This window comes from Bipolaris maydis (assembly GCF_028858645.1).
Source record: "Bipolaris maydis strain C4 unplaced genomic scaffold PSV08scaffold_4, whole genome shotgun sequence".
Classification (NCBI taxonomy): domain Eukaryota; kingdom Fungi; phylum Ascomycota; class Dothideomycetes; order Pleosporales; family Pleosporaceae; genus Bipolaris; species Bipolaris maydis.
This window is the reverse complement of record NW_027093860.1, coordinates 1,397,104-1,420,021: the sequence shown is the minus strand read 5'-3', so window position 1 is coordinate 1,420,021 and position 22,918 is coordinate 1,397,104. Positions and strand designations below refer to the sequence as shown.

Sequence of the window (22,918 nt, the reverse complement as noted above, 5' to 3'; positions counted from 1 at the left end):
TTTTGCACAGACAACGATAGTTTGTCAGGAGGGTTTGTCAATGGGCGGGGGCGATTCGTAGCGATATACCTAGCAGAAATGAAGTATTGAATGCGTATGAATGACAAGCTGTCCTTGGTTTATCCATCAGTATACCTCAATCATGCTAGAGGAACGTAACATGATTAGTAATATTTTTCTCCGCAAATAGTAGAAGTCAAATTTGCTTCACAACACAGCAATAGTTCCAGATTAGGTTTTTTGATTTGAGCAAAATGGGTGTCATACGCATATACATAAATGCAAACGAGAAAAAGACATGACTCAGATCGTGAAGATCGACAGAAACCAACAAAAGAACGCCCCGCTGATTGAGGGGAGAGAGAGAGAGAGAGACGAACAAGCCTGTCTCTGTCTTCCTCTCTCTCTCCTTACCACCACCCTGACGACAAAAGGAAAAGAAAAACGCCAAACGAACCGATTCTAGGTTCCTGTATACACGTGGGTTGAAAGACCCTTTGCGTGAGAATATTCGAAGTCGTGAAAGAAGAGAAAGTTGATATATATCTCCCGTAGCGTTCGGCGATGGAGAGAGAGAGAGGTGAAAAAAAAAGGGGCAACAGGAAACTTATTTGGTGATGAAACCAAGGTAATCAGCGACGATGAGAGTAACCATACTATTAGTTTTCGTTAGTTGGAATATTCCAGAGTAAACGTAGGGAAGGGAACTTACGCATGCGGCGCAATGCGCACATAGTAGGTTCCAAAGCCACGATAGAACCTGAGCAGGCCTTCCTCTTTGGCGACCTTCTTGAAGCAGTCAAACATGCCCTTGTAGGGCAGCGTTCCATCGGGGGCACGCGTCTGCTTCTGGAGGCGCGTCTTCATAAAGTCAAAGGGGAGGGAGAGGAAACTAGCAAAGAAACCGGCAATAGCGCTAGCCGTCAGCGTCTGCGAGCGGCTCGACAGGCTGGTATGCTGCAGCTGCTGCTTTGCCTCTGAGAAGAAGGCGAGCTGCCCAAAGTTGAGGGCCATGGCGCGCACGACGGTCGGGTAGCTGCCGGCCCAGAGGCGGGTGACGCCTTCAGCCTTGCTTATTCGCACCAGGGCGTCGATGACCGAAGTGTAGTTTGCGCGCTGGGCGGCGGGTTTGAGGCCGTCGGATTGCATGCGGATGAGGGCTAGGTCAGCGGGGTTGCCGACAATGGCGGCGAGACCGCCGGCTGCGAGACCAGCGCCTGCGCGCTCCTTGAAGCCGATTGAAGTGCCGTTTTCCTTTGCCCGTGCACTTAGGGTCTTCATGAAGGTGTCGAAGAAGCCGAGCCGGGCAGTCGTGTACACGGCTTGGCGTAAGATGCCGGCGCTGAGTCCCGTGTAGAGATCTAGCACTTTGCCCTGTGCAACGATATCCCGGAGCACGCTGATGGGTGTGGGCTTGGGGCCGGTTTTGACTCCTTCACCCGCGAGTTGGAGACGTACTTTGACCATGTCGACGGGCTGGATGACTGTCGTAGCCGTCATGCCTGCAATGCCGCCGTTTATAAACGGTAGTGCTGCACGCATGAACGGTGTGTGAAGAAAGTCTGAAGTCGCCTTCCTGGGGTTCTCGGCTGCTTTGGACATGGCGGAGGATGCGTCGCTGAGGACTGATTCTGAGGATTGCTTTGCGTTTTCGAGGGCGCGGGCAGCAGGCATCTTAAAGGTATGGGAGGTGGCTGTCGTAGTTGACATGGCAGGCGTCAGCAACTGCACGGAGTCCTAATTCCAAGGATTTTTCGTGTGTGAATGGGGTGATGATATGAAAGGGTAGTGCTGTTGGGTATAACGCTGCGCTATGCTGAAATGATCAAACGGGGAAAGCAATATAGGAGAGGACTGAAGTTGGAAAAGTCGACGAAGGAGACCGCCATCTAACTATATGTCCAGGGACGATGAAACTACGACATGACGCGCGCCTGTGGCTCCAAGCCACTTGCAAGAGCCTCATGTTGCAATACAGGTTCCAGACGGTATGCGCCGCGGCCGTGGACATTGTCAAGGCTAGCTAGCCTGCTATGACATGGATGTACAGTTTGCGCCCAACGCACAGTAAACATTCAAAGTGGGCTTGTGACGGAAAACGTCTCCGTGTGCAGTGGCCCTCCTCTTTCCGATCATACCCGCGCCGTCACGAAGGGGCACAACATGTCGGTGAATAAGAAGAAAGGGTGTTGGGGCGTACCTCGTGCTATGGAGTCTGTGCGGAGGTGGATGTCCCGGACCGAGTAGGAGACGAGTGGGGTGTGGGTCGGGCGGGCTTGGAAGTGGATGCGTGCTATGGCGTACGTGCGTTGGACGGCCGGCTTCAATGCTTCAACAATGTTGCAACAGGAGGTGCTGAGAATGTGAGGAAGACAAACGAGGCTGAAGGTTCAGTAGAGAAGTGAAGAGGTCAGAAATAGCACGACTGTCTACGTATTGTCAACAAGTCAGTCCACTGGTGCCATGAACTGAGGGGTTGAACGGCCTTTTCCCCGCATCGCCGTGCTACCCAGCGAGCCACTGACATGGAGAGCTGATGTTATGCGCATTTCCATGGCTGCCCGCCCAATCAAGCCTGACGGGTTACCTGTGCTCTGATGCCATGGTCGCCTGCCTCACACGCCTCAACGCCATGGCGGAGCAGCAAAAGCTGGAGGCGCTTGTGTCGCCTGTCGGACCCAACCTCTTGTCCGTCTCTCCCCGACGGTTGCTTTCGGGGATCTATGCCTGTCTCCGGGTCAAAGGGTTCAGTCAGATCTTCAGGCACGCTATCCTCCACGTCTTTCCGTTCCCCCGTGTGCGGAACCGCTACTATGCTGTACATAATCACGAGCAATGACGTCTGTCATAGCAGCCACCTTCGGCCAATCCATCCCTCGCAAACACGCCCTGTCACATGCCAACGACCACCTGTAGCAGTACATCACCGTACATAAGCTCCATGTCAGGTCCTCACCTAGTTGTAGGCAATGTGACCTCAGCGCGCTTTTCTGCGCCCTAATCGCCTCTTCGACAATCGCGAACGACAACCGTGCATCGTTCTTACCAGCCGCGCATGGCATGCACAGTGCTTTTTGAGTCGCTTCGAGTACTTATTGATATACCGCCTTTTGCGCATCTGCTTGGAGCAAAAGGGTCACGCCGGTTTGGGTCAAACGCAGGGTCTTTCCCGTACTTGTGAGCCGTTCAAACAAAAAATGCTTTCTGCGCGGCTGTAGCTGCGCGCTTGAACGTACCCGAGAGGTATCCGCGGCCGTAGACATTTGCTTCTGACGATAAGCACCGAGATTCTGCTGGCCCCAATCGAAACCACGGTGGGTCTTTCATTGATGTCTAGATGCACGGTTTTCCGAGCCCAGGTCCGTCAACAAAAGGAAAAGTCGTTTTGTTTATCCGGGGAAGCGGTCGGATAAGCCGAGGATACAGCAACATCGGCTTGTCTGCAGAAGTAACACCTTCACAAAGGTTTGCGACAACTTTATTGGAGGAATATCGCTGTACAAGAAAAGAACGGGTCGTTTACCGGCAGGTGAGTGTGGCGCTGGACTTGGGCAGCAACTTGACAATCTCAACGCCTCATGCATTTATGGACTATTCATCACAGATCTGCGGGTATCAGTGCGTCCTCCCATCTGAGCCTCAAGCTGACAGTTCTCCGTCGCTAGTATCACCTCGGTCCCCGGCACTACCTGACGGGACTGGCTGAGATTGCTTGTCCGAACTAGGCGCTTGCATCTCATCCTCGGAACTTTCTTCGGCTTCTGCAAGCTCAGCTTCCTGCATACGTCTGATCTTGCGGATGAGGACTTTGTTCGAGTGCAAGTCGGTCTCCGTGAGCATCTGGCCGAAATTGTCAGCATAAACATTCACCCGGATGGCACTCAACAATCAAACAAAACAGAGGAAGCCATGCTTACCTGGTTACATCCGGTGACTGGACAGTCAACTGCTTTTTGTTGCCCGATTCTGTGAGGACCTCGCCGAATCATCTCGAGAATTGCATTCTTTTCAAAAGTATGCGGACACTTATTGCTTGAGTAAGGCTCTTTGAACTGCTGATACGTAATTGGACATCGCGTGCTGATAGTAGCTCGGTCTACGACAATGTCATCATCGTCATCGAAATCACCGCGCTGTGTGCTATCGGTGATTCCTGGCGCTGGTGATCCAGTCTCAGTGAACCAAGTATCTTCGTGGCCCAAGACAGGACCACTGTCCCCGTACTTTGCATCATGTACTATTCGCTTGAAGTCGCGGTATTCGTTGTTGCGAGCATAGCGTGCCGTAAGGGAAAGTGATGTATAGGCGTCCTTTTCGCGTTGCACACGCGAGGCAAATAATTCGCTTGCACCGGTGAGAGCTATTCGAGACCCATCAATAGGGGTCGGGCCGGGCGTAGGGCCTTCATCCATCTCAGTGTCTCCATCTCCGTCAACGTTTCGGGTACGCCGCTGAGTGCCTGTTTGACTTTGTGATTGTCGCTGCGTTTCTCGCTGCGTCATTTGGGTGCGGTATTCTTCTTCTAACGTTATAGGTGCATGGGTTCTAAGCCAATCAAGCGTATCATCAATTCTCTGCGCCGCAACCCCGGAGTCGATGACTGCACGCATGCTTTCTTCCAGCTTCGCAGTGGCTTCTTCTACTTTCAGTTTCAATTCCTCCATGTCTCGCTCCTCCATGTCTCTATCCTCCAGGTTTTTGCCCGCATCCCACTTCTTCCTCCGTCGTGCTATGTATTCGGCATGATCGCGCAGAATATCGTTGACGTTCTCGGCGCTGGCAGTGATGGCGGAAGCAGCCTGCTTGCTGTGTCTTTTGACGTCGTTTAAACTGCGGCCCTGCAGTTCGCGCAGGGCGCGGGTCGCCTCGGTATCAAGAGGGTGAGACGGCTTCTTGTACGGTGGAAGTGTGTCGGCAACAGCATTGCGGCTTGGGGTAAACACTCCAGACTGGCGGCTGGCAGTCGGTCGAGCCGTTGATTGTCTGTTACGAGACGACATGTGGAATTGTTTAAAATGATAAACAGAAGACGCTTTGATCCGCACGAAAATGTGACACGGATGCGGGGGACGCGTCCGTAATTTAGCGCAGCAATAGCGCCTTCGCCAAGTCACATGATCATCAAGCCATGTACTTGGACATTTGTTTCTGCAGCTGGAAAGGTTTAATGGACCTGTAGTACACAAAGCAGGTGAAGAAGGGTACTAATTCACTGCAGCTTTCAAGATGAAGGAAAGAACTGCATTACTCAGAGAATCACAATCCCACTCTGAAATTCCCTCTTCATCGACTTCGATATCCCTCTAAAAATACTATACGCTCAGTAACCCCACCCCAGCCGTCGTCTGTATGCTTCCTTATTAGCTTAGCTAATTCAACCCCATCTCCACTTTCTACAGCCGTATCGTCCTCCTTGCTCCATATACCCCTTTCATTAGGCAGAGGCTTGCCCTGCTTCCACGCATCGAGCACTTTGACAGCAAGCTCGGGACGTAAGCCTGTACGTTTGAGCGCTGCACTGATGAAATCGTTGGGAAACCCTTGGGCATTTTGCTCGTCATAGAATTCGTTGATTTCTTCGGCGTTGAGCGGTGGGTCGGGGTCGCCCGAGCTAGTAGAGGGTGCTGGAGAAGAGGATAAGCGGAGAGGTTGGGGTGGATATTGAGGGTAAGTGGCTTCACCCGCATCCTCTTCCGGGAGGGAGCGGCGAAACTCTTCCATCGATTGTGTGGTGGACGCATCAGATCCTGGAATCTGAGGCGATGAAAACAGTAGCTCCTGTTGAAAATTCGGTTCTTGAGCAAAGCCAATTGAGCGCGGAAACCCGTCTTGACTAGGTGAGGATAGGATCGCCTGAGTATCGAAATTTGACACTTTCTGGCGCGTGGCTCGTGGTGTTGGCGTGTTTGAAAGTAGATCATCTTCTGAACCTGTTTCGTAACCTGGTGGTTGACGCAGATGATGTATATCTAGAGACTCGTCCGACTCGATACTCTCCACTTCCTTTTCTGCACCCTGCCTATCCAGCTCAACCATGGTGGCCTCGTCATCTTCTACAGAGTCGGGTATATCTGGCCTAACCTGCTCCTTGATGGACTTTGACTGAATTGTGTCCTGTGAGTCTGCAGACGATGAAATCTCCAGTGGCTGCTGTTGGGTACCAGTCTTTTCGGTTGGCGTCTCTAATATGTTGTTCTTGGTGGGCGTTGCACTTCCGCTTTTCCGTCGTTTGATAAGTCGAGGTGACTCAATCTCTTCATCCTGCTCTTCTGTCTCATCATCTTCTCGTGATCGCTTGATAAACTGCTCGTTTTTCTCAACATGGAATTTAGGGGACTCGTGTTGAGCTTTTGAAGATGGGGATCTCGTAGGTGCTTGTGCTGTTTTGGTAGAGTTTTCAGTCTCTTCCGAGGCTTGCGCAGTAGCTTTTTTATCCATAGCCAGATATGGTGCTTTCTCTTCTATCGAGAGAGAGGACCATTGATTTATTAAGACGATATGTAGTGCAGCTAAAATGTAGATCAATCATGACTGCATCAACAACAGATACATAGACACTTACTGTAACCCCTACCAGGATGTGCATTCAAAGTTTCTTGCTTCTTTTCACGGGCAAAGAACTTGTAGGCTGATGGGACTTTGTTGTTGTGTTCGTTATTAATCAATTCTTCGAAGCGTTCATTGTTAAAACCTGGTGTCTGCACTGGTGTATCGCCCTCTACTGGGACTGTGGACTGCGCAGCTTCTTCCTCTGGTTTGATCGATTGAGAAAACGGTTGGCTGATTGATTGACTCTGGTTGTGGTTGTCTTCATCATGCTTCTTCTCGACTTTTCTCTTGACCCTTTCCCTTTTTGACACTGGATCGATGAGCCATTGCGGACGAACCACCTTTTCAAAGTACTGCCGCCATTGTACAGCGGTTTGATTGTCCTGCTGCTCTGCCCATTTTTCCCATGCCGAATCATACTCGTCGCTCATTTCTAGGCTACTAATTGTATCCGCAAAGGCGTAGAGCTCTAGCCAATCATCCGTAGTAAAAAGTCCTTCCAGCTCAATGACACTATAGTCTTTTTTGGCACTGGGTTTCTTCGCAGTCGGTTCCTGCTCCTGTTTAGATGTATGTTGTCTGTTGGTGCTGGAAGACGATGCGGCTGGAGGCGTACGTTTATTGGCTTGGTCAGACGAGGGAGACGGAGGAGCATTGTCGGGTAAGCTGAAGGCAGATGGAGGGCGGTTTCGGAGTTGCTTGAGATAGCGATCGCGCCATGATTGCCATGTGTGTTGCGGGTACTATATTGGTTTAGCAGACGTACTCGTGCCAGACTTGTTTGTTTGCGTGTACCTTCTGCTCCAATTCTTGGTAAATCTTGTTCCCACTCACAGGGCTACCGCTTGACTCAGCTTCATGTGCCCATTTGTAGAGTATTCTGTCTTCTTCTGCTGTGTATGGCGTCCTCCCGCTCTTGGTAGGCTGGTGGATGGCTCCCGGTTCTCGCACCTCGCCCAACGGCGGACCAGCTGGATGGTTTTTGGGGTCGCACAGTTCTCCATTCTTGATTGACTTGGTGACAAACTCGTATGAGATCGAACCCGGTGGACAATCTCTTCGGAAGTGATCGGCAATCATATAGTCGGCCTTCTTCTCCAGCAGCACAATCTCTCCGCCATTGGCCTTGATCTCATCCAGTAGGCGGTTCCGCGTCGGTACGCGCTGCGCGACCCAGAATTTTTTACCTGCGAATAAGTTTCCGCCGGATTCGAAGTCGAATCCCTCTTTGACATCGTTGTACACAACAGATGCGGCCATGGTCGGGTTGTCACTGTCGCGCTAGGTGGTGGTGAGTCGACGCGTTACTAGTTGAGCTGTGACGAGACGCGCTCACATGTGACGGAGGATTCACGCGGGGTCAGGTGTCGACAGCCGCGTAGTCCCTTCAGCCTGTTCCCCCACGATCCCTTGCACACATACGGCTTGGTAGACCACAACACATCGTGATAATGATGCGACAATAATTTTGAAATTTCTTCCTTCTTTACTCCGCCATGCGACACCTATTACAATCTGTCCTTCCCCCATCATGACTGTCGCTCGCACGATCATCATCTTCACTGTCACAGTGTCCCTTGTTACCTTCATAGCCTTTTTCGGGCGGCTGCCAGCTTTTAGGTACCTACGCTATGCGCGAGTGACAAGATTGCCTCTAACAAGTCTAGAAATACACCCATTGGCTTCCTCAACCGTCTCTTCCTTATTCATATCCCTTCGACATTTCGAAGGGTCGACATCGCTCTCACAAATGGCCGCATCACCAACGGTGGCTCCCGCCTGGGCCACTATCTTATGTACGACAAGCATCCACTCGTCGTAATTTTCTTTCTCGGCTTGGTTACTGCATGCGCCGTCATGTTTCTGCCCGCTGTGTGGCATCTCATTGGGCTGCACCACAAGCTCTTCGCCTTTGTCATGCTGCCACAGCCGTACATTTTTCTGTACCTAAGTGCGAAAAGAAACGACCAAACATATATAAATGCAGCGAATCACGCCGAGCAGATGCGGCACTATCCGTACGATAGGGTGCTGTACTACCCTGGCACCGAGTGTCGGACTTGCAAGTTCCTGAAGCCTGCGCGGAGCAAACATTGCAGCATATGCAAAACCTGCGTCTCGAGAATGGATCATCATTGCATATGGGTGAACAACTGCCTAGGCCGGGGCAATTACAAGTGGTTCCTAGCTCTCTTGTTTTCAACAAGTATCCTTATTGCCTTTGGAGCATACCTAGCCTACTATGCTCTCTCTCCGATGGTCTTAAAGCAGTACCTAAAGTACGAGAGCTGGTATAGATACAAACCCAAGATTGGTGCCGACTCTAAGAGCTGGAGTGCGTATCTTGACCGAAAGATGCATTACTTCCTCATGTACACGAGCATATACCTGGACGTCGGTGGTATTCGCGGATCCGGAGTCGGCCTACTCGCGCTTCTCACATGGCCGCTTCCATTAGGTCTCCTCACCTACCACATCTACCTCATCTGGGCGGGCATGACAACAAACGAGAGCTCAAAATGGGCAGACTGGCGTGATGAAATGGCAGATGGTGTTGTTTTTCTCGGTCACCGGCGCGAGGACACGATGCAGCAGTACCGTAGCCCAACAGATGACGAGGAACCGCCCACCACATGGCCTCTAGAGAGCAGGCATGTTCTCATTCGAACACGAACCGGGCAACCTCCAAAATCGCTACCTAGTCGAATCAAATCCGTCGCTAAAGAAGACAGCTTTGAGCGTGTGTGGAATCTAGCTGCAGTGGAGAATGTATACGACTTGGGCTTCTGGGACAATATCTTAGAGGTACTAGTGAACTAATACAACAACCATATACCTTGCAAGTATCCATCTGCCCATCTTTCCATGTAGTGAGGCTCCCCACCTAACCATCCTTGCTGCTTACCCCAGACCCTTTACGCGTTCACGCATCTGCATCAAAACCTGCTAGTACACCCTTGCGATGCGTGACGTCATGCTCGTCGCCTTCTCACAGCCACCAACCACCAGGGCAACATACAAAGCAACTTATCTACCAAGCGTACTTGCTTGTAACACAAAGCACACTAGTTTCTTTGAATCTCATCAAGCCAAACACACATCACCGTCTCCATAAAGAAAGATAAGAATCAAACACAATGACTCAAGCCCTCTCCAAACAAAACAATCAAAATCAAGTCCAGCAGCGCCACCAAGACAGTGCAACTCAAGTCCATGAGAGGACTGCGAGCGCAAATGCATCTGTGAGTCTTTCCCCTTCTACCTCTTGGCCTCGCTTCCCCCTTTTCCTCAATAGCAACCTTGGTCAAAATCCCTCCCCCCCCCCCCCCCCCCCCCACAATTCATCGACAAGAAAAAAAGGAAAATCTAACATGAAGCAAAAAATGAAATAGGCAGGTCTAAACCTCAACCTCTTCGCCGCTCTCTCCGGCGCTTTCAGTTCAAAGTCGAAAAAGAGTACGCGCCAGGAAGCGAATGGGGACACTGTTACGGAGGAGGAGAGGTGGGATAGAGGTATGCAATTCTCTCTCTTCTTGTTGTTGTTTTCTTAAGCTACAATAGGAAAAAAATGGGTTGATTTTTATAATAGAGGCTAATGGGTGTGTGTAATGCAGGTGAAGCAAGTGGGGTTGCCAGGGCTCAAGGGCATGCATGTGCGGCTGCGAATGCGGAGGAGAGGGAAGTCAAGGCGAAGAGGGTTGATCATTTGGGGATTGAAGGGTGAGAAAAGGGGAAGAAAATTAGAGTGGTTAGATAAAGGTGAAGAGGGATTTTTTTTGGGGTGGGGGGTGAGATATGAAGACATAAAGTCATTTAATCAATCAGATTGAACATTTCTACACATGAGCGAATAAATCCGAAACAAAAAAAGAAAAGAGCACAGAAATGATAAATGAATAATGATAAAAGAGACGCTGGTATATCCCGCCGTTACATGCTATCTAACGCCAAAAAAAACCGAATTATACACTCCCATTTCACTTCTTAAAACATTTCGATCACACTGCAGTTCCAGCACCACCGCTAATCTTACTCAACCCTTCAACTCCCCTCTTAGCAGCAGCAACATGCCAGGGAATAGTCCCATTTCTCGTACCCCTCATTCCTCTCAACTTAGCCAACAAGCCCAATGCCCTAAACTGTCCAAGAACTTCTTTTAGCAGTCCTTCGGCTGTCGTTCTTGTTTGTGGTGTAGGCGTCCACATGAGGCTGGTTGTGCTTCTCTGGCCCTCCTGACCCGGCCCAGGACTCTGTGGCGTACCAGGATTGTTGGCATATGGATTCGGGAGATTGGAGCCACCAGGGCTGGGTAGGTCCGAGGACGATATTGAGGATGCCGGTGCATTCGCAGAAGATGATGTACTTGAGGGAAAGGGCAAGTTGGTAGTGGCATTACGAGATGAGCCTACAGCGCCGATCCAGAGGAAGTTTACGGCTATGACAATGGGTCCTTGCTCTGGGTCTGGAATGGGGTGCGCGATGCTGTTAGATGTTTGCAACGTTTCACCGCGTTTGACGAGCAGGCCGGATATGAGGGCTGGGCTGAACTGGGTCGTTGTGTGCGAGTTGTGCAAACGATGGGCAAGGATTATGCCCCAAGTGTCGTCAGTTACATCTATGAGACGTGCTTCGGGATCGGCGGCTGGATCTGTAGCCGTAGGGTCGGCGGCAGGTGTGGCGGCGGGTGTAAGACCTGGTCCTGGATCTGAAGGCGACACACCAGCTTGGGGTGTAGAACCTGGAGTGGTAGCTCCAGCGCCAGTTGCTGGGGTTGGATTAGGCACCGTAGGCGTGAATTGGTATGGCGGGTCTGTATCAACTGCAGTGAGCAATGTGACAAAGACATTGATCTGGGTGGGACATGAGATGAGAAAGACCCATGTCTCGAGCTCTTCCCTCTCAAGGACACCAGCTTTGGCGATGCAGACACGCCAGTTGACTCTTCGAGATTGCAGTATCTCGATAGTAGTTTGCCATATCTCCTTCGCAATCTCTCTGAACATTCTTGTCCCTAGGTAGTACGAGACGACTGCTTGAGATTTGCCACAGCTGTCAGTCCATGCAGCGGTAACCCACGCACCATCGAGACTGATGGCGTAGCCGAGATGCATGTACGTGTTCTCCCGCAGCAAGTCCTGGGCTGGCTCGGATATAAGCTTGAAAGGGATATTGCGCGGTAGTGTCTCTTCCAGATGGAACGCAGGTGCTTTGTAGATGCTGAGGGATGTCTTGTCACCACTTGGCGCGCTGGGAGGGCATCGGTCGTAGACCTCTCGCGCAAGGCCCATGTACGTAGATGGGTCGAGGATAACGGGTGCATCAAATGAAGCGACGTACTTCATAGGGATGATCTGTAGCACGACATCTGGCTTCTGTGGCTGGTCTGGACGTCCTGGGTGACCTTGCGTGTATGCCTGGAACAGCGCCCAAAACGCCGAGCACAGTTCCCAAACTGCTGATGACCCTCCAAAAGGATCAATGATGTAAATGACAAAGGCATCAACCTTGGAATCCTGTTGCTCTCGTATTTGGCCGTATTGAAGAGCGAGAAGTTTACCAAGTTGGACACACGTATCCTTGAGAAGTTTGAATGTTTCTCGCGGTGCAATGGTCGAGGTTGCCCTGACGGGTACAAGGCCGCCTTCGTACTCTACTGCCGTCTCCACCCGACTGTGATTACCAAGCTTACAGCCATCATAGGCAAGCTGTAGGTTAAGCAGGAAGCTTTCCAAACACGGTCTTATTGCATCACTGTGGGGATATACACAGAACGTGACAATGTTCTTTGGGTGGCTGATGGGGGAGAGTCCTAGTGTTTCCCAAAACGCTACCGCAGGCGGCAGTAGATCCCAGTGCGTCTCTGCACGACGCACTCTCAGGAATGGCGCCTGGATTTGATACATGTGACTCCCTGTGACTGCTGGGCTATCTGATTTCCGTGCAGGAGGTCTTTGCTGTGCTTTGGCCAGAGCGGCATAGTCCTGGAATACTTCGTTGACACCGGCCAACGTAGGCAGATCGCAATCCGTAGCGGTTGGAAAGAGGTTTTTGATAACCTTGTACCAAGGCGTCTCGGCAACAGCATCGTTGTTGAATTCGCTTCGTATGGGTGGGTCCTCGCTGAGCATATCGAGTGTTGTAGAGACAAGCTGGTCAGTCACGATTTGTGTAATGGAGATGCTATCCTTTGCACTCAGCGGCTTCTCATCCGGTACCTCATACGCGGGATCGGGCTGAGAAGTAGGGGTGTCGGGCATCTGCGCAGGGCCCGGTAACAAAGTAGGCAGACTGTACCGTGCCCCAGCTACAGGCCGCTCGGCTGGAGAAGGAACATTGACCAGAGACCAGTCCCAAAGACTTGGTTCGAAACTACTGAGGTTGACTTCATCTAGGTGCAAGCCATACAAGTCTAGCCAGTCACCTCCTAGGGATTCTGCAAACGAGGTCACGGACAGTGGGGTCGCGTTGCCCTCACTTTGCAACTTCCTCTTGGCGGGCATACTAAGGCTATTCATGATAGCAGCAGGCGTCACCTCTACCTCTTCATCTCCAGAATCGTTGCCAGATGCATCCGACGCCTCACTTGAAGAATCTGAATCATCACTGGCCGCGCGAGCTAGAGATGCTATCTCCGGGATTCGGTTTGCAGATGCAATTCCGGCCGCGAGTCGAAGCTTCGAAAGCAGGGGAAATTCTCTCAAGCTCTTCGGTTGTGTAGCCGCAGTATTTCTAGCTGGACTGGGACTGAGCTGAACTTGACCAGTCGGAGTCGTGGGGCGATGTGCACTGAACCGTCCGCCCTGATACTTTGCATCAGATAAGCTCATCTTACGATTAAACACAACCGGGGTAAAGTGTGCATCAGGGTGACTCTCGGAACCTCGTTCTGATCGAGTGCGTGATGCTGATTTGCGAGGTGGCGACGGCTCTAGCGCTTTGAGGATCTTGCTGGGACTTAGAGGTGGCGTGGGCGCCCTGGAGAATGAAACTTTCCTGCGCACTGGTGACGACTGGTTGTCTCCTGCATTGTCAGAGATTTCAATCTTGGGTGCTGGCATATGCGCAGGTTCTTTGCCTTTGGCAAGGTCTTGGCTCATCGCAGGCTCAGAAGCTGTACCAAGGGCGTTCTCGAGGGCTGCAAAAGGATCCGACATGTCGTCTTGGGCCTGAGGCTCAGTAGCGGCTTTGGGATGCAGGTCCTGTGTAGCATGAGTAGGCGGTGCATTATCATTAGGTAGAGCAGGTGCGTCTAGCATGTCAACGTCGTCATTATCCGGGCCATCAAAGAAATCGAAATCTGTATCGTTGATACGGTCACCGGTGTAACCGTCTTCCTCCATGTCTTCGAAAAGGTCATCGTTACCGCTCGATGTGTTGAAATTATCGGTCGCAGAAGGAACAGCTGGAGATGTAGTGATCATTTGTTGGTCTTCCGTCTTGGCACTGTCCGGTGGAGCAGAGAGGTTGATGGCAGGATTGCTTCCTCCGGCTACTAAGACAACATTGGAAGCTGTTCCAGATACAGTCGGCGTGTCGCTATAAGATACCCCAGTACCAGGGGCAATTCCATCTGGCGGCGTGGGGTACACACCGCTTACTGCTTGTAAATCGCCATAGGTTCCACCACGAGCGTTGAGCGGAGATGATGGATGTAGGCCAGGGTGTTCCTCTTTACGACGGACAGCATCTTCTTCGGCCTTTTTGGCCTTCTTTCGTGCTTCAAGAATCTTATCGCGGTCCGGCTTTCCCAGAAACCACTCTTGCGCAACATCAAGTGGGTCCTTGAAACCCATGGACTCTGGTGTCTCGAACCATCTCAGTATGTTGGAGTTTCCAGCTGCACCAATGGTGTTTGTTCCCGTAATGGTGAGATCCGGTTCATCTACAACGTGGAAGAAACATAGTGCTCGTGGCCATAGAGTATCACGTTCTGGACCGACTGAAGCCGGGCTTGAGAGAATGGGGCTTGACATCAGCGTGGTGCGAATCCTGACCCACGAGGTTCTCTGGTCTAAGTCAGGCAAATCGTAGCCTTTCCAGCCTAGCCAGCGCTTGACACTCGATTTCCATTTTTCAATGTTTTGCTCTAGAGATGTTAATTTTGTACGTTTCCGGTGACGGATGCTAATTTCCTCGTTGATGGAATCTAGGGGATCTTCAAAACTCATGATGGTGGCGAGCACGCCATTGGGCGCTACACGGATGCATGTGCCAACAAGCTGTCTCTCCTCGGTTTGAGTCGAGACGCTGGTCAAGCAACGTATTGTGTTCTTTCGGTCAGTAAAGGTTGATAGCAAAAGCGTGCCTGAGCTGGCCCAGTGAACATTGATACTGGTAAGACGATGCACCTCTGGTTGGGGGTCAACCTCGGTTTGAGCATCAGCAATGCACTTGGAGGCCTTGGATACGAATGTGCGATAATTTAAAGCCACCACTTGGCAGTCTTTGACAACATGGAACGAGATCAATGCGACGACAGACGATGTGAAGAGCTCATAGAGGGTGAAGCAATCAGGTGGTGGGGGTGGGTCAGCAGACGGTTGCGGCTGCGTGCTTCCCTGTGCGGGTCGTGGATTATTGCCGCTTTGTAAGCCTCTTTGAGGCGCGTTTGTTGAGGGTGGGTGATTCGAGGTAGCGGCTGGGTGCGGAGCGCCTGGGCGCATGGGCGGACGGACTAGATCGATGGCTTTGATAGCGCCCGTGTGCTCGCCTAGAAAGTGTCAGTGTTACAGTGAGATGTGTACGAGGACGATTGGAGGGAGAAAACGGACGTTGCAAGCGGTAGCCGCCGAGTTCTGGCAGCTGGGGACTGGCTTGGCCTAGCTTGTCCACCGTGGTCGGCTTGAACAGCCAGAGCCAGGGGCGCGCGGCGTCGTGCGCAACCAGGTGGAGAGCATGGCGCAATTCAGCCTCGACAGCACGTGTGTCTTCGGAGGGACTCGAGGATGGAGGTGGTTGTTTGGAGGATTGTGGTGAGGTGGTGGAGGTAGTGGTGGTATTGGCGGTGCGGGTGACGGAGATGGCTTGGTAGGCAATGGCTTCAAAGTCTCCTATCGCTTGCGCATTGGTAGTGCACGTCTTGAGAAATTCCATTAGAGAGACGGCTGCCCTCTACGGAACATTCAGGTGGTATTCGCGACGTATCTTCACTCCGAGGACGGCGCCGTACACCTTTTCCATCAACTGCGCTGCGGGCCGCTCGACGCGTCGCGCGCGACTGCAACGATTACAGCAACGGGGAGGGCGTGGGAGGGGAGATGGCGTCTCTCAAGCCGGCATGGTCTGGTTGGGGCGTCTGGTGTAGCGGATGGAGCATGGCGACCGCTGCTGCTGGCCGGCCCCGACGGTGATGAGATGTGCGGGCGCAGCTGGGGGTCCCGGGCGACGGTGGGGGATGGGCGACAGGTGACGGCCAACGGGCGATGATTAGGCGATGCGCGATAGGCCCGTCTTGGGAGGGGAGGTGAAGGGGTTCAGACACTGGTGTGGACTCGACGCCGTATGCCGCGATGCGACGCCGGACAGGGCAGGCAGAACGTGCGCTGTCTGTGTCTAGATGGACGTACAGTAGTTCTGCTGGGGGGTGGTGGAGTCGGGGAGCAGCTGGGAGCGAAGGCGGCTCGGCAAGCGGCGCGTTGGCCTAGGAGCCAAGCCATGTCCATCCATCTCTATAGCCCGCCGTGTCCGCAGCTGTGGGAGCGCGAAGCCCCCGGTCCTGGCCCGTGGGCTGGACCCGCTCTTTTTTTGCCCGCGCCAACTTCTTCATCGTCTGCGTCTGCTTCCTCTCCGTCTGCTGCTTTTGCGGTGCGACCCTATCTCTTCCTCCCGCTCCGTCGCGCCACGATGAAAATCTCCGCCGGAAACGTGCCCGTCTACACCATCAGCGGCAGCGAGGCCCGTCCCCTGCCCGAATGGCTGATTCGCAAGCGCAAACGCAGTCTGAAAAACGACCCCGAATTCGCCAATCGTGTCGACTTGCTGCAGGACTTTGAGTTTGAAGAGGCCAGCCAGTGTGTGCGTGTCAGCGAGGACGGCGACTGGGTCATGAGCACCGGCACATACAAGCCCCAGATACACGTTCACTACCTTCCCCACCTGTCGCTGTCCTTTGCGCGCCATACCAATACTCTGGTATGCGCCCCATAGCTTCAAATTGATTGTACTTGACCAGATGCTGACCTCGTGCTAGAACCAAACCTTCCACCTACTCTCGTCCGATGCGACCAAGAGCGTCCATCTGCAGCAGGACCGGTGCATCGAGTTCCATACTGGCGGAGGCCTCCACTACGCCAGCCGCATACCTCGCTATGGCCGCGACCTCATATACGACCGCCGATCCGCCGAGTGTCTGGTGCCATCCGTTGGCGTCAATGCCGAAGGAATGGGAGAGTGCTTCCGGCTGAACCTTGAGGTCGGCCGCTTTATGCGCAGTTACGAAGTTGATGTGGGTGGCAGCGACGACCTAGCTGCGGGTGGACTGCAGGGCGGCATCGACGCTGGTGCCGTCAACACGGGCGCTATCGCAGAACAGACGCACGGCCTGTTGGCACTGGGCACCTCACTGGGCACTGTCGAGTACTTTGATTCGCGCACCCGCACTCGAGTCGGTATCTTGTCATCTCCCAAGGATTCATTCGAGGGCCGCTCAGAGACGACGGCCCTTGCCTTTTCCCCGAATGGCCTGGAAATGGCCGTCGGAGATTCCAACGGCATAACACACCTCTACGATCTGCGATCTCCCAAGCCGCTGCTGAGAAAGGACCAAGGATATGGCTTTGCCATAAAGAATATCATATACCTCGATGGCGCACAGACACCCGAGCCAAAGATACTCACTGCCGACCAGCGCGTCATCAAGATTTGGGATGCAAAGGACGGCACTCCGTGGACCTCTGTACAGCCGTCTGTTGACCTGAATCACGTCGAGTGGGTACCCAAGACCGGCATGCTGCTAACAGCAAACGAGGGAAGGCAACAACACTCCTTCTTCATCCCGCAGCTAGGCCCAGCGCCAAGATGGTGTCATTTCCTCGACAATATCGTGGAAGAAATGGCCGAAGACCCCAACGACCCCAACGCTTTCGGCAAGGGCGCTGTGGGAGACGTGTACGACAACTTCAAGTTCTTGACCATGGACCAACTGAAACAATTGTCACTCGACCACCTTGTCGGAACCACCAGTCTCCTTCGTCCGTACATGCACGGTTTCTTCGTCGCCCAGAAGCTGTACGAGGAAGCACGGCTCATCTCGAACCCAGATCTCTGGCAAGAACAGCGCGCCAAGAGCATCGCGGAGAAGATCAACAAGGAGCGCGAAAGCAGAATCCGCGGCAGCAAAAAGGTGGCCGTCAAGGTCAACCGCAAGCTTGCCGAGAAGATGCTCGAGAAGCAGGAAGAGCAAGAACGCAGGCGCGCCAAGCGCGTGCTCAAGAACGGCGGCGACGACGACATGGTGCAAGCCGCGCCCGCCGTCCAAGAAGACGGCGCCCAGCCCGCTGCCGGCGGTGTCCTTAACGATCCGCGTTTCGCAAAGATGTTCGAAGACCCCGAATTCGAAATCGACGAGCAAACCCGCGAGTTCCAGCAACTCAACCCCAGCACCAAGATCCCCAAGGGCCTCACTGCCGCCGAGCAAGAGGAGCTGGAATCCAGAAAGGGTTCTTCGGACGAAGACTCTGATGGCAGCAATGACAATTCCGAGGCAGACCACATCCGAGCACCAAAGAAATCGCAACAAGATACGCGCATCTCATCTAGCTCCTACAAAAAATCAGGTCATCGCTCCCAACGCGGACCCGAAATGCACGTCTCATCTTCCCACAACAACTCCGATAACCGCCACTCGTCTGCTTCGGCCAAAAACAAGACGTTCGGCTCCCGCGTCTCTAAACTCAAGCCCTCGAAACATGCCACCTCGTCATCCCGATCAAACACGACAGTGGTGGGCGAACGCGAGATCACGTTTGCGCCTGAGCGCAAGCAGAAGAAGAAGAAGTATGAGCATGACGGTGAGGAAGGCGGTCAGCGACATGATCGGAGGAGAGACGGTCAAAGAAGAAATGCTAGTGGTAATGTCTTTAGGAATATGTAGATGTTTTTTTTTTCATTGGTTTTATATTTTTCTATATCAGTCTTGTGGAGACAGAAAAAAAAATGTAAATGATACCCTCTTTTTTTTTACATATATATCTTCCTCCGTTCATGATTTTTCTGAGCAAGATTGGCAAAATCTCAAAATAGAGAAGGGTAGCGCGGCGGGGGCAGGACAGGACCCAGACAATAACATCTTTTGCATTCAACGCATACCTGGGGGTGTCATTAGTTACCCCACAAAAGAATGTTATTGGTGAATTTTGTTTTTTTATTGCTTTGGGAAATTGTTTCATGCAGGAAATGAAGAATATACGGAATGATTGTAAACTAGTTATGCGATATGAGAATGAGTGTACGTAAGATAGAGGGTGTGTACGAACGAGGAAAGGATTAAAAGAAACAAAAGTCAACAAATGTGCTTGTACTTGGGGAATGAAGCTGGAACTAGCAGAGAAAGGCATAGAAAATGGTGCAAAGTGAGATCAAGTGTATCATGCCAAAGTCCGGAATCATGAGAAATGAATCAACATTGCCAAGTTCAAAAGTATAATCAATGTATTCCAAAGTCGGAAAAGCCTGCAACCCAGGCCCAAAAGATATCCTAAACCAGTCCAGTCCTGTCGGACCATGTACATGGATGTGTTGAAGAAATGCCCTCACGCACTCTACACTTCTACTACAAATCCCACCCAGACGTCGAAACGCCCTCTTCGCACACTCTCTCTCCACCCCGCTCAAGGACACGTAATCGCCTTCACGGTCCCTTACTTTCCTTTACGTATTCATTTGCTTTGCCTAATGTGTGGCTATTATCCGAGCATCACTTTCTACTCAGCCGACTGCTTGTTCATGAAAGTGTAGGCGGCAAAGGCAAGGGCTCCACCAAGGAGAATAATGGCGTAAAGGCCGACGCCAGTTGAGGCACCGTCGTTAGTAGTAGCAGTGGCACCAAGCGCTGGGTAGCTCTTGGGCTTTGGGTCGCCATCCTATTCAATGTGTCAGCCAAGCCTTGTAGTTAACCGTCGAATAGTTTATTGCGCATGTCTGTTTGGGAAGTGCTCCGAGATATTCCCGCATGAGCGTCTCCCGTCGGGAATCGCGGATGTGTCGCCTGTCCACAAGCGGGGACCGAGACCCCATGTGCTTGGCGGAACCTCTGTTTGCCTGGGGATTCCAAACATCCGGCCATACGTTGCCATTCTCGGGAATTAGAGAAAAAAAAATGTTGAGGGAGTGGAAAGGAGGCAGAGAAGGTGGGAAATTCAAGTCGTACCTTGCGGTCCAGCTTTCCAACGTACAGACCCTCGAGAATCTCGCGAGCCTCATCGGAGTGGCCGACGTCCTCGAATGCCTCCGTAGAGTCCTGGCCTCCGACGTCGAGCAAAACTTCTTCACCACCTCTGCATTTTAAAGTGTCAGCGATTGTTGTGTTTTCTAAAATTCCCGAGTTTAGGAGCAGCAAGCACGACCGAGGTCCGAGGCGGGGTTCTTTTGCAAATAACCACCACTGAAGACACCGGCAACGTTATGTGCAACGCCCAACGGAAGCGACGTACGGGTGCTCATCTACAAAGCTCGAAGCATTGTAGACCTTGTCGTGTACGACAATGTACAGGTCCTTCTTGGTGTTGTGTTCCGAAACATCGGAGTAGGTGAATGATTTGTCCGCCATTGTAGAAATGAAGAAATTGCGAGCGTGTACGGGGATGCGGTGGAGATTGCTGAGACTACTTTGGTAGGTGCGGTACGAGGGTGGGACGTGGTATGCGGATGCAGAAGCGGGGTGGTGAAGGTGAGGTGTTGAAAAGTAGATACGGTGTACAGAAAGTTGCCGATTCTCGTAGCGGCTTTAAGGCTCGGCTCTAGGTAGGAATCTACGACAAAAGGCAAGACAACAAATCCCGAGCCCCCGATTGGCTATCGGATGCCTGGCGCGCCGACTTCCGTTCCTGATAGGCTGGCCAGAAGGGGTAAGAAGACCCTGTTGCGCCTTTGCCGTGGGGACGCCTATCGGACGGTCGTGGGGCGGGGCAGGGCAGGGCAGGGCAGGGCAGGGCAGGGCAGTCGATTCACTTTGAGTAGCCGTTTCCGCCCGTTTGAACACATGGCATGCATACTGCATATACACACATGCAAGAAGCAAAGAAACATGTCATGCAATCAATTTCATTTCCTGCGATACACCATCGTCACGAGCCCAATACCTTGACTCGCATCCACTCGCTCGTCCCGACACCAAGATTTAGTCCGTTGAGCGCCCACCATCTCCTCACGGCCTCGCCCTTGGCTCCCTCGACGCCGTCTTCCAGGGCCTCTTCTATGTCACATGTCTTGTACTCGACTTTCAAGCCACTGCGCTTCCACCACTCGAGTACGTGGGCGTGGCCCATCTTAGTAGGCCCCACAAGAACCTGGTTGTCGAAAAGAATCTTCTCGCCGCGGAGTTTGCGCCAGTAGTCTAGAATGTGAGTATGGCCGTGGGTCGAGGCAACCTTTGCAATCGTGTCCTCGTGGGAGAAGGGGATGCCCGAGTCGACCCAAAAGATGATTGCTGGTAGACAGCCAGACTGTGTTGCGTAGGTGATGGACTTTCCAACCTTGAGCGGTAGGTCCTCGCGATGCGATTTGCTAGGGGCGTCTTCGTCAATTGGGCTAGACGGGACCGAAGGGGCAGTCCGATGGCGGCTGTGTTCCTTCCACCACTTGAGCACATGGATATGGCCCTGAGAGCTTGCCTGCTCGAGTGCCGCTTCAGTGTATTTGAGGCTAAGACCAGAGTGATACCACCAATCGAGGACTTGGACCGAGTTGGCACGGCTCGCGTCATCAATGGCCTCGGCAGAGTACTCCTTTGTCAAGAAGGCAGGCGATGTTCTCCAATAGTCCAAAATCTCCGTCTTGCCAAACACCGAGGCCTTGTGGGGCAAGAATGTGTGGCCAAAGGTTCCCCAGAAAAGATCCTTGTGGCACGTTTCCAGATGGACAAGCACAGGCACCATGGCAAAGCGCATAATGAGTTCAATGCAGAGGCGTGATATACGTGTCGGCTTTTCCGTGTCAAAGACCTTGTTGATGTCCGGGTACGGGTATGTGAGCAGGGCCCACTCGAGTTTCTGCATTTGCGTCTTTGGTCCTTCGTCGCTCGCGGCCTGGCGCCATTCCTTGGGTATTGGCAAGTTTGTGTGGACGTTGAGCGTGGTTGCTAGCTCCCAGTCTTTTGTGAATTCAAGGACGATGGACCAGAGTTCGGGCGGGAGACGGGGCCCTTTGCTCCTCGTAGGCGTCAGTGTTGGTAAATGGGCAATGGGCAGGGCGACGGTGCGGTTGCCTACAGCCATGAGGTCGATCTGAGTCTGGATGGATTCGTTGAAGGCTTTGTGGCCTTCTACCCACGGCTGGTACTTGCGGCCGGAGTGATCAAAGGACCAGAGGAAGGGCGGCAAGACGCGGATCCAATTCCACTTGCGTCGGATCTTGCTGATCTGCTTCCGCGACATGGGGTTCTCCCACATCAGTGTTGACATTGCGGGTATGAGCAATATCTTCTTGGACACGTTCCAGCTGCGCAGGAGCTGCAGATGCAGGCTGGTTGTGAAGCCATGGAGCATGCGCGCCAGGTTCTCTGCATTGAGTGGCGCAAGGACCAGCAGGTCGGCCCAGGCGCAATAGTCGGCAACGCATGTGTCGAGGTAGTCGGCATGCTGCCAGCCGGGGGGCGCCGTGTCGTCGGGCGTGTACGTGTGCCATAGCGGCTCGAGTTGGGGAGGAATGCTTGTGTGGGCGGCGGGTGGGAATTCTTTGCAGGCAATCACCTTGAGCGAGACATTGTCGAGGCGGTGCAGACGGGCGACGATGGAGCAGCCGAAGCGGAAGGCCGAGGGGTCAGTCAGGGCGACGAGGACATTGAGGGTGCGGGCGGGTGATTGCGCTGCCATTGAGGAGGGGAGAGGGAGTGTTTTGGGGTTGGGGTGAGCAGGACAGAGGGCAGTGGCAGAGGGCGTGTGTTAACCCGCCATTGGCCGCAGCCCCACCGGGCCCTCGTGGCTATCTAATCTGATGGTGCATGTGGCAGGGCGGAGCGGGCGGAGGGTGTCGGGAACACGGGGCGTGTGTGTGTGTGTGTGTGTGTGTGTGTGTGTGTGTATGGACGGGACGCAGGCGCAACAGCAGGTGTAGCATGTGCATGTGTTGGGCATGTACGCGGGGGGCCAGAGGGGCAGGGCGGGCAGGGCGGGCAGGGCGGGCAGAATGGACGTGGGCATGGGCATGGATGGGC

At 52.9% G+C, this 22,918-nt stretch overlaps 8 protein-coding genes across 8 annotated transcripts; 3 read left to right on the top strand and 5 right to left on the bottom strand.

Annotated features, from left to right (window-relative positions):
• Positions 1–228: 228 nt before the first annotated feature.
• PSV08DRAFT_199011 (mitochondrial carrier domain-containing protein) lies at positions 229–1,853 on the bottom strand. The gene is made up of 2 exons (XM_014224114.1): positions 713–1,853; positions 229–656 (listed from the first exon to the last, which is right to left on the bottom strand). Exons 1-2 carry the CDS (start codon positions 1,708–1,710, stop codon positions 608–610), a joined length of 1,047 nt encoding a protein of 348 aa, XP_014079589.1. The 5' UTR covers positions 1,711–1,853; the 3' UTR covers positions 229–607.
• A 1,751-nt stretch (positions 1,854–3,604) lies between these two features.
• On the bottom strand, positions 3,605–5,044 carry PSV08DRAFT_219743 (zinc-finger of the MIZ type in Nse subunit-domain-containing protein). Its single transcript, XM_014224113.2, has 2 exons — positions 3,918–5,044; positions 3,605–3,840 (listed from the first exon to the last, which is right to left on the bottom strand). The coding sequence occupies exons 1-2, from the start codon at positions 4,998–5,000 to the stop codon at positions 3,640–3,642; spliced, it is 1,284 nt and encodes a 427-aa protein (XP_014079588.1). The 5' UTR covers positions 5,001–5,044; the 3' UTR covers positions 3,605–3,639.
• Positions 5,045–5,229: 185 nt separating this feature from the next.
• Positions 5,230–7,824, bottom strand: PSV08DRAFT_360783 (uncharacterized protein). Its single transcript, XM_014224112.2, has 3 exons — positions 7,345–7,824; positions 6,563–7,292; positions 5,230–6,509 (listed from the first exon to the last, which is right to left on the bottom strand). Exons 1-3 carry the CDS (start codon positions 7,807–7,809, stop codon positions 5,284–5,286), a joined length of 2,421 nt encoding a protein of 806 aa, XP_014079587.1. The 5' UTR covers positions 7,810–7,824; the 3' UTR covers positions 5,230–5,283.
• A 141-nt stretch (positions 7,825–7,965) lies between these two features.
• On the top strand, positions 7,966–9,392 carry PSV08DRAFT_408600 (DHHC palmitoyltransferase-domain-containing protein). The gene is made up of 2 exons (XM_014224111.2): positions 7,966–8,169; positions 8,217–9,392. Exons 1-2 carry the CDS (start codon positions 8,081–8,083, stop codon positions 9,367–9,369), a joined length of 1,242 nt encoding a protein of 413 aa, XP_014079586.1. The 5' UTR covers positions 7,966–8,080; the 3' UTR covers positions 9,370–9,392.
• Positions 9,393–9,677: 285 nt separating this feature from the next.
• Positions 9,678–10,326, top strand: PSV08DRAFT_400550 (uncharacterized protein). Its single transcript, XM_014224110.2, has 3 exons — positions 9,678–9,791; positions 9,942–10,062; positions 10,164–10,326. Exons 1-3 carry the CDS (start codon positions 9,687–9,689, stop codon positions 10,271–10,273), a joined length of 336 nt encoding a protein of 111 aa, XP_014079585.2. The 5' UTR covers positions 9,678–9,686; the 3' UTR covers positions 10,274–10,326.
• Positions 10,327–10,348: 22 nt separating this feature from the next.
• On the bottom strand, positions 10,349–15,642 carry PSV08DRAFT_408599 (mediator complex subunit 13 C-terminal-domain-containing protein; the record flags this gene model as incomplete). Its single annotated transcript, XM_066093807.1, has 9 exons — positions 10,349–12,937; positions 12,971–13,355; positions 13,392–13,524; positions 13,558–13,636; positions 13,667–13,879; positions 13,913–14,308; positions 14,339–15,187; positions 15,221–15,259; positions 15,321–15,642. The coding sequence occupies 9 exons, from the start codon at positions 15,640–15,642 to the stop codon at positions 10,548–10,550; spliced, it is 4,806 nt and encodes a 1,601-aa protein (XP_065949457.1). The 3' UTR covers positions 10,349–10,547.
• Positions 15,643–16,392: 750 nt separating this feature from the next.
• On the top strand, positions 16,393–18,640 carry PSV08DRAFT_175546 (uncharacterized protein; the record flags this gene model as incomplete). The annotated part of the gene is made up of 2 exons (XM_014224108.1): positions 16,393–16,680; positions 16,739–18,640. The coding sequence occupies 2 exons, from the start codon at positions 16,393–16,395 to the stop codon at positions 18,638–18,640; spliced, it is 2,190 nt and encodes a 729-aa protein (XP_014079583.1).
• A 507-nt stretch (positions 18,641–19,147) lies between these two features.
• Positions 19,148–22,577, bottom strand: PSV08DRAFT_408598 (flavoprotein; the record flags this gene model as incomplete). Its single annotated transcript, XM_014224107.2, has 4 exons — positions 19,148–19,628; positions 19,916–20,042; positions 20,199–20,363; positions 20,863–22,577. The coding sequence occupies 4 exons, from the start codon at positions 22,575–22,577 to the stop codon at positions 19,470–19,472; spliced, it is 2,166 nt and encodes a 721-aa protein (XP_014079582.2). The 3' UTR covers positions 19,148–19,469.
• Between the last annotated feature and the right edge of the window lie 341 nt (positions 22,578–22,918).

What these genes read in the sequence shown, in the direction of transcription:
- PSV08DRAFT_219743 (XM_014224113.2), bottom strand. Translation starts at nt 5,000, where the DNA reads ATGTCGTCTCGTAACAGACAATCAACGGCTCGACCGACTGCCAGCCGC. An exon ending in CAGTCACCGGATGTAACCAG is followed by an intron (nt 3,841 to 3,917) that starts GTAAGCATGGCT and finishes AATTTCGGCCAG; the next exon opens with ATGCTCACGGAGACCGACTT.
- PSV08DRAFT_400550 (XM_014224110.2), top strand. Translation starts at nt 9,687, where the DNA reads ATGACTCAAGCCCTCTCCAAACAAAACAATCAAAATCAAGTCCAGCAG. An exon ending in CTGCGAGCGCAAATGCATCT is followed by an intron (nt 9,792 to 9,941) that starts GTGAGTCTTTCC and finishes AAAATGAAATAG; the next exon opens with GCAGGTCTAAACCTCAACCT. An exon ending in GGAGGAGAGGTGGGATAGAG is followed by an intron (nt 10,063 to 10,163) that starts GTATGCAATTCT and finishes TGTGTAATGCAG; the next exon opens with GTGAAGCAAGTGGGGTTGCC.
- PSV08DRAFT_408600 (XM_014224111.2), top strand. Translation starts at nt 8,081, where the DNA reads ATGACTGTCGCTCGCACGATCATCATCTTCACTGTCACAGTGTCCCTT. An exon ending in GGGCGGCTGCCAGCTTTTAG is followed by an intron (nt 8,170 to 8,216) that starts GTACCTACGCTA and finishes TAACAAGTCTAG; the next exon opens with AAATACACCCATTGGCTTCC.
- PSV08DRAFT_360783 (XM_014224112.2), bottom strand. Translation starts at nt 7,809, where the DNA reads ATGGCCGCATCTGTTGTGTACAACGATGTCAAAGAGGGATTCGACTTC. An exon ending in ACCAAGAATTGGAGCAGAAG is followed by an intron (nt 7,293 to 7,344) that starts GTACACGCAAAC and finishes AAACCAATATAG; the next exon opens with TACCCGCAACACACATGGCA. An exon ending in ACATCCTGGTAGGGGTTACA is followed by an intron (nt 6,510 to 6,562) that starts GTAAGTGTCTAT and finishes TCTACATTTTAG; the next exon opens with CTGCACTACATATCGTCTTA.
- PSV08DRAFT_199011 (XM_014224114.1), bottom strand. Translation starts at nt 1,710, where the DNA reads ATGTCAACTACGACAGCCACCTCCCATACCTTTAAGATGCCTGCTGCC. An exon ending in GTGCGCATTGCGCCGCATGC is followed by an intron (nt 657 to 712) that starts GTAAGTTCCCTT and finishes GAAAACTAATAG; the next exon opens with TATGGTTACTCTCATCGTCG.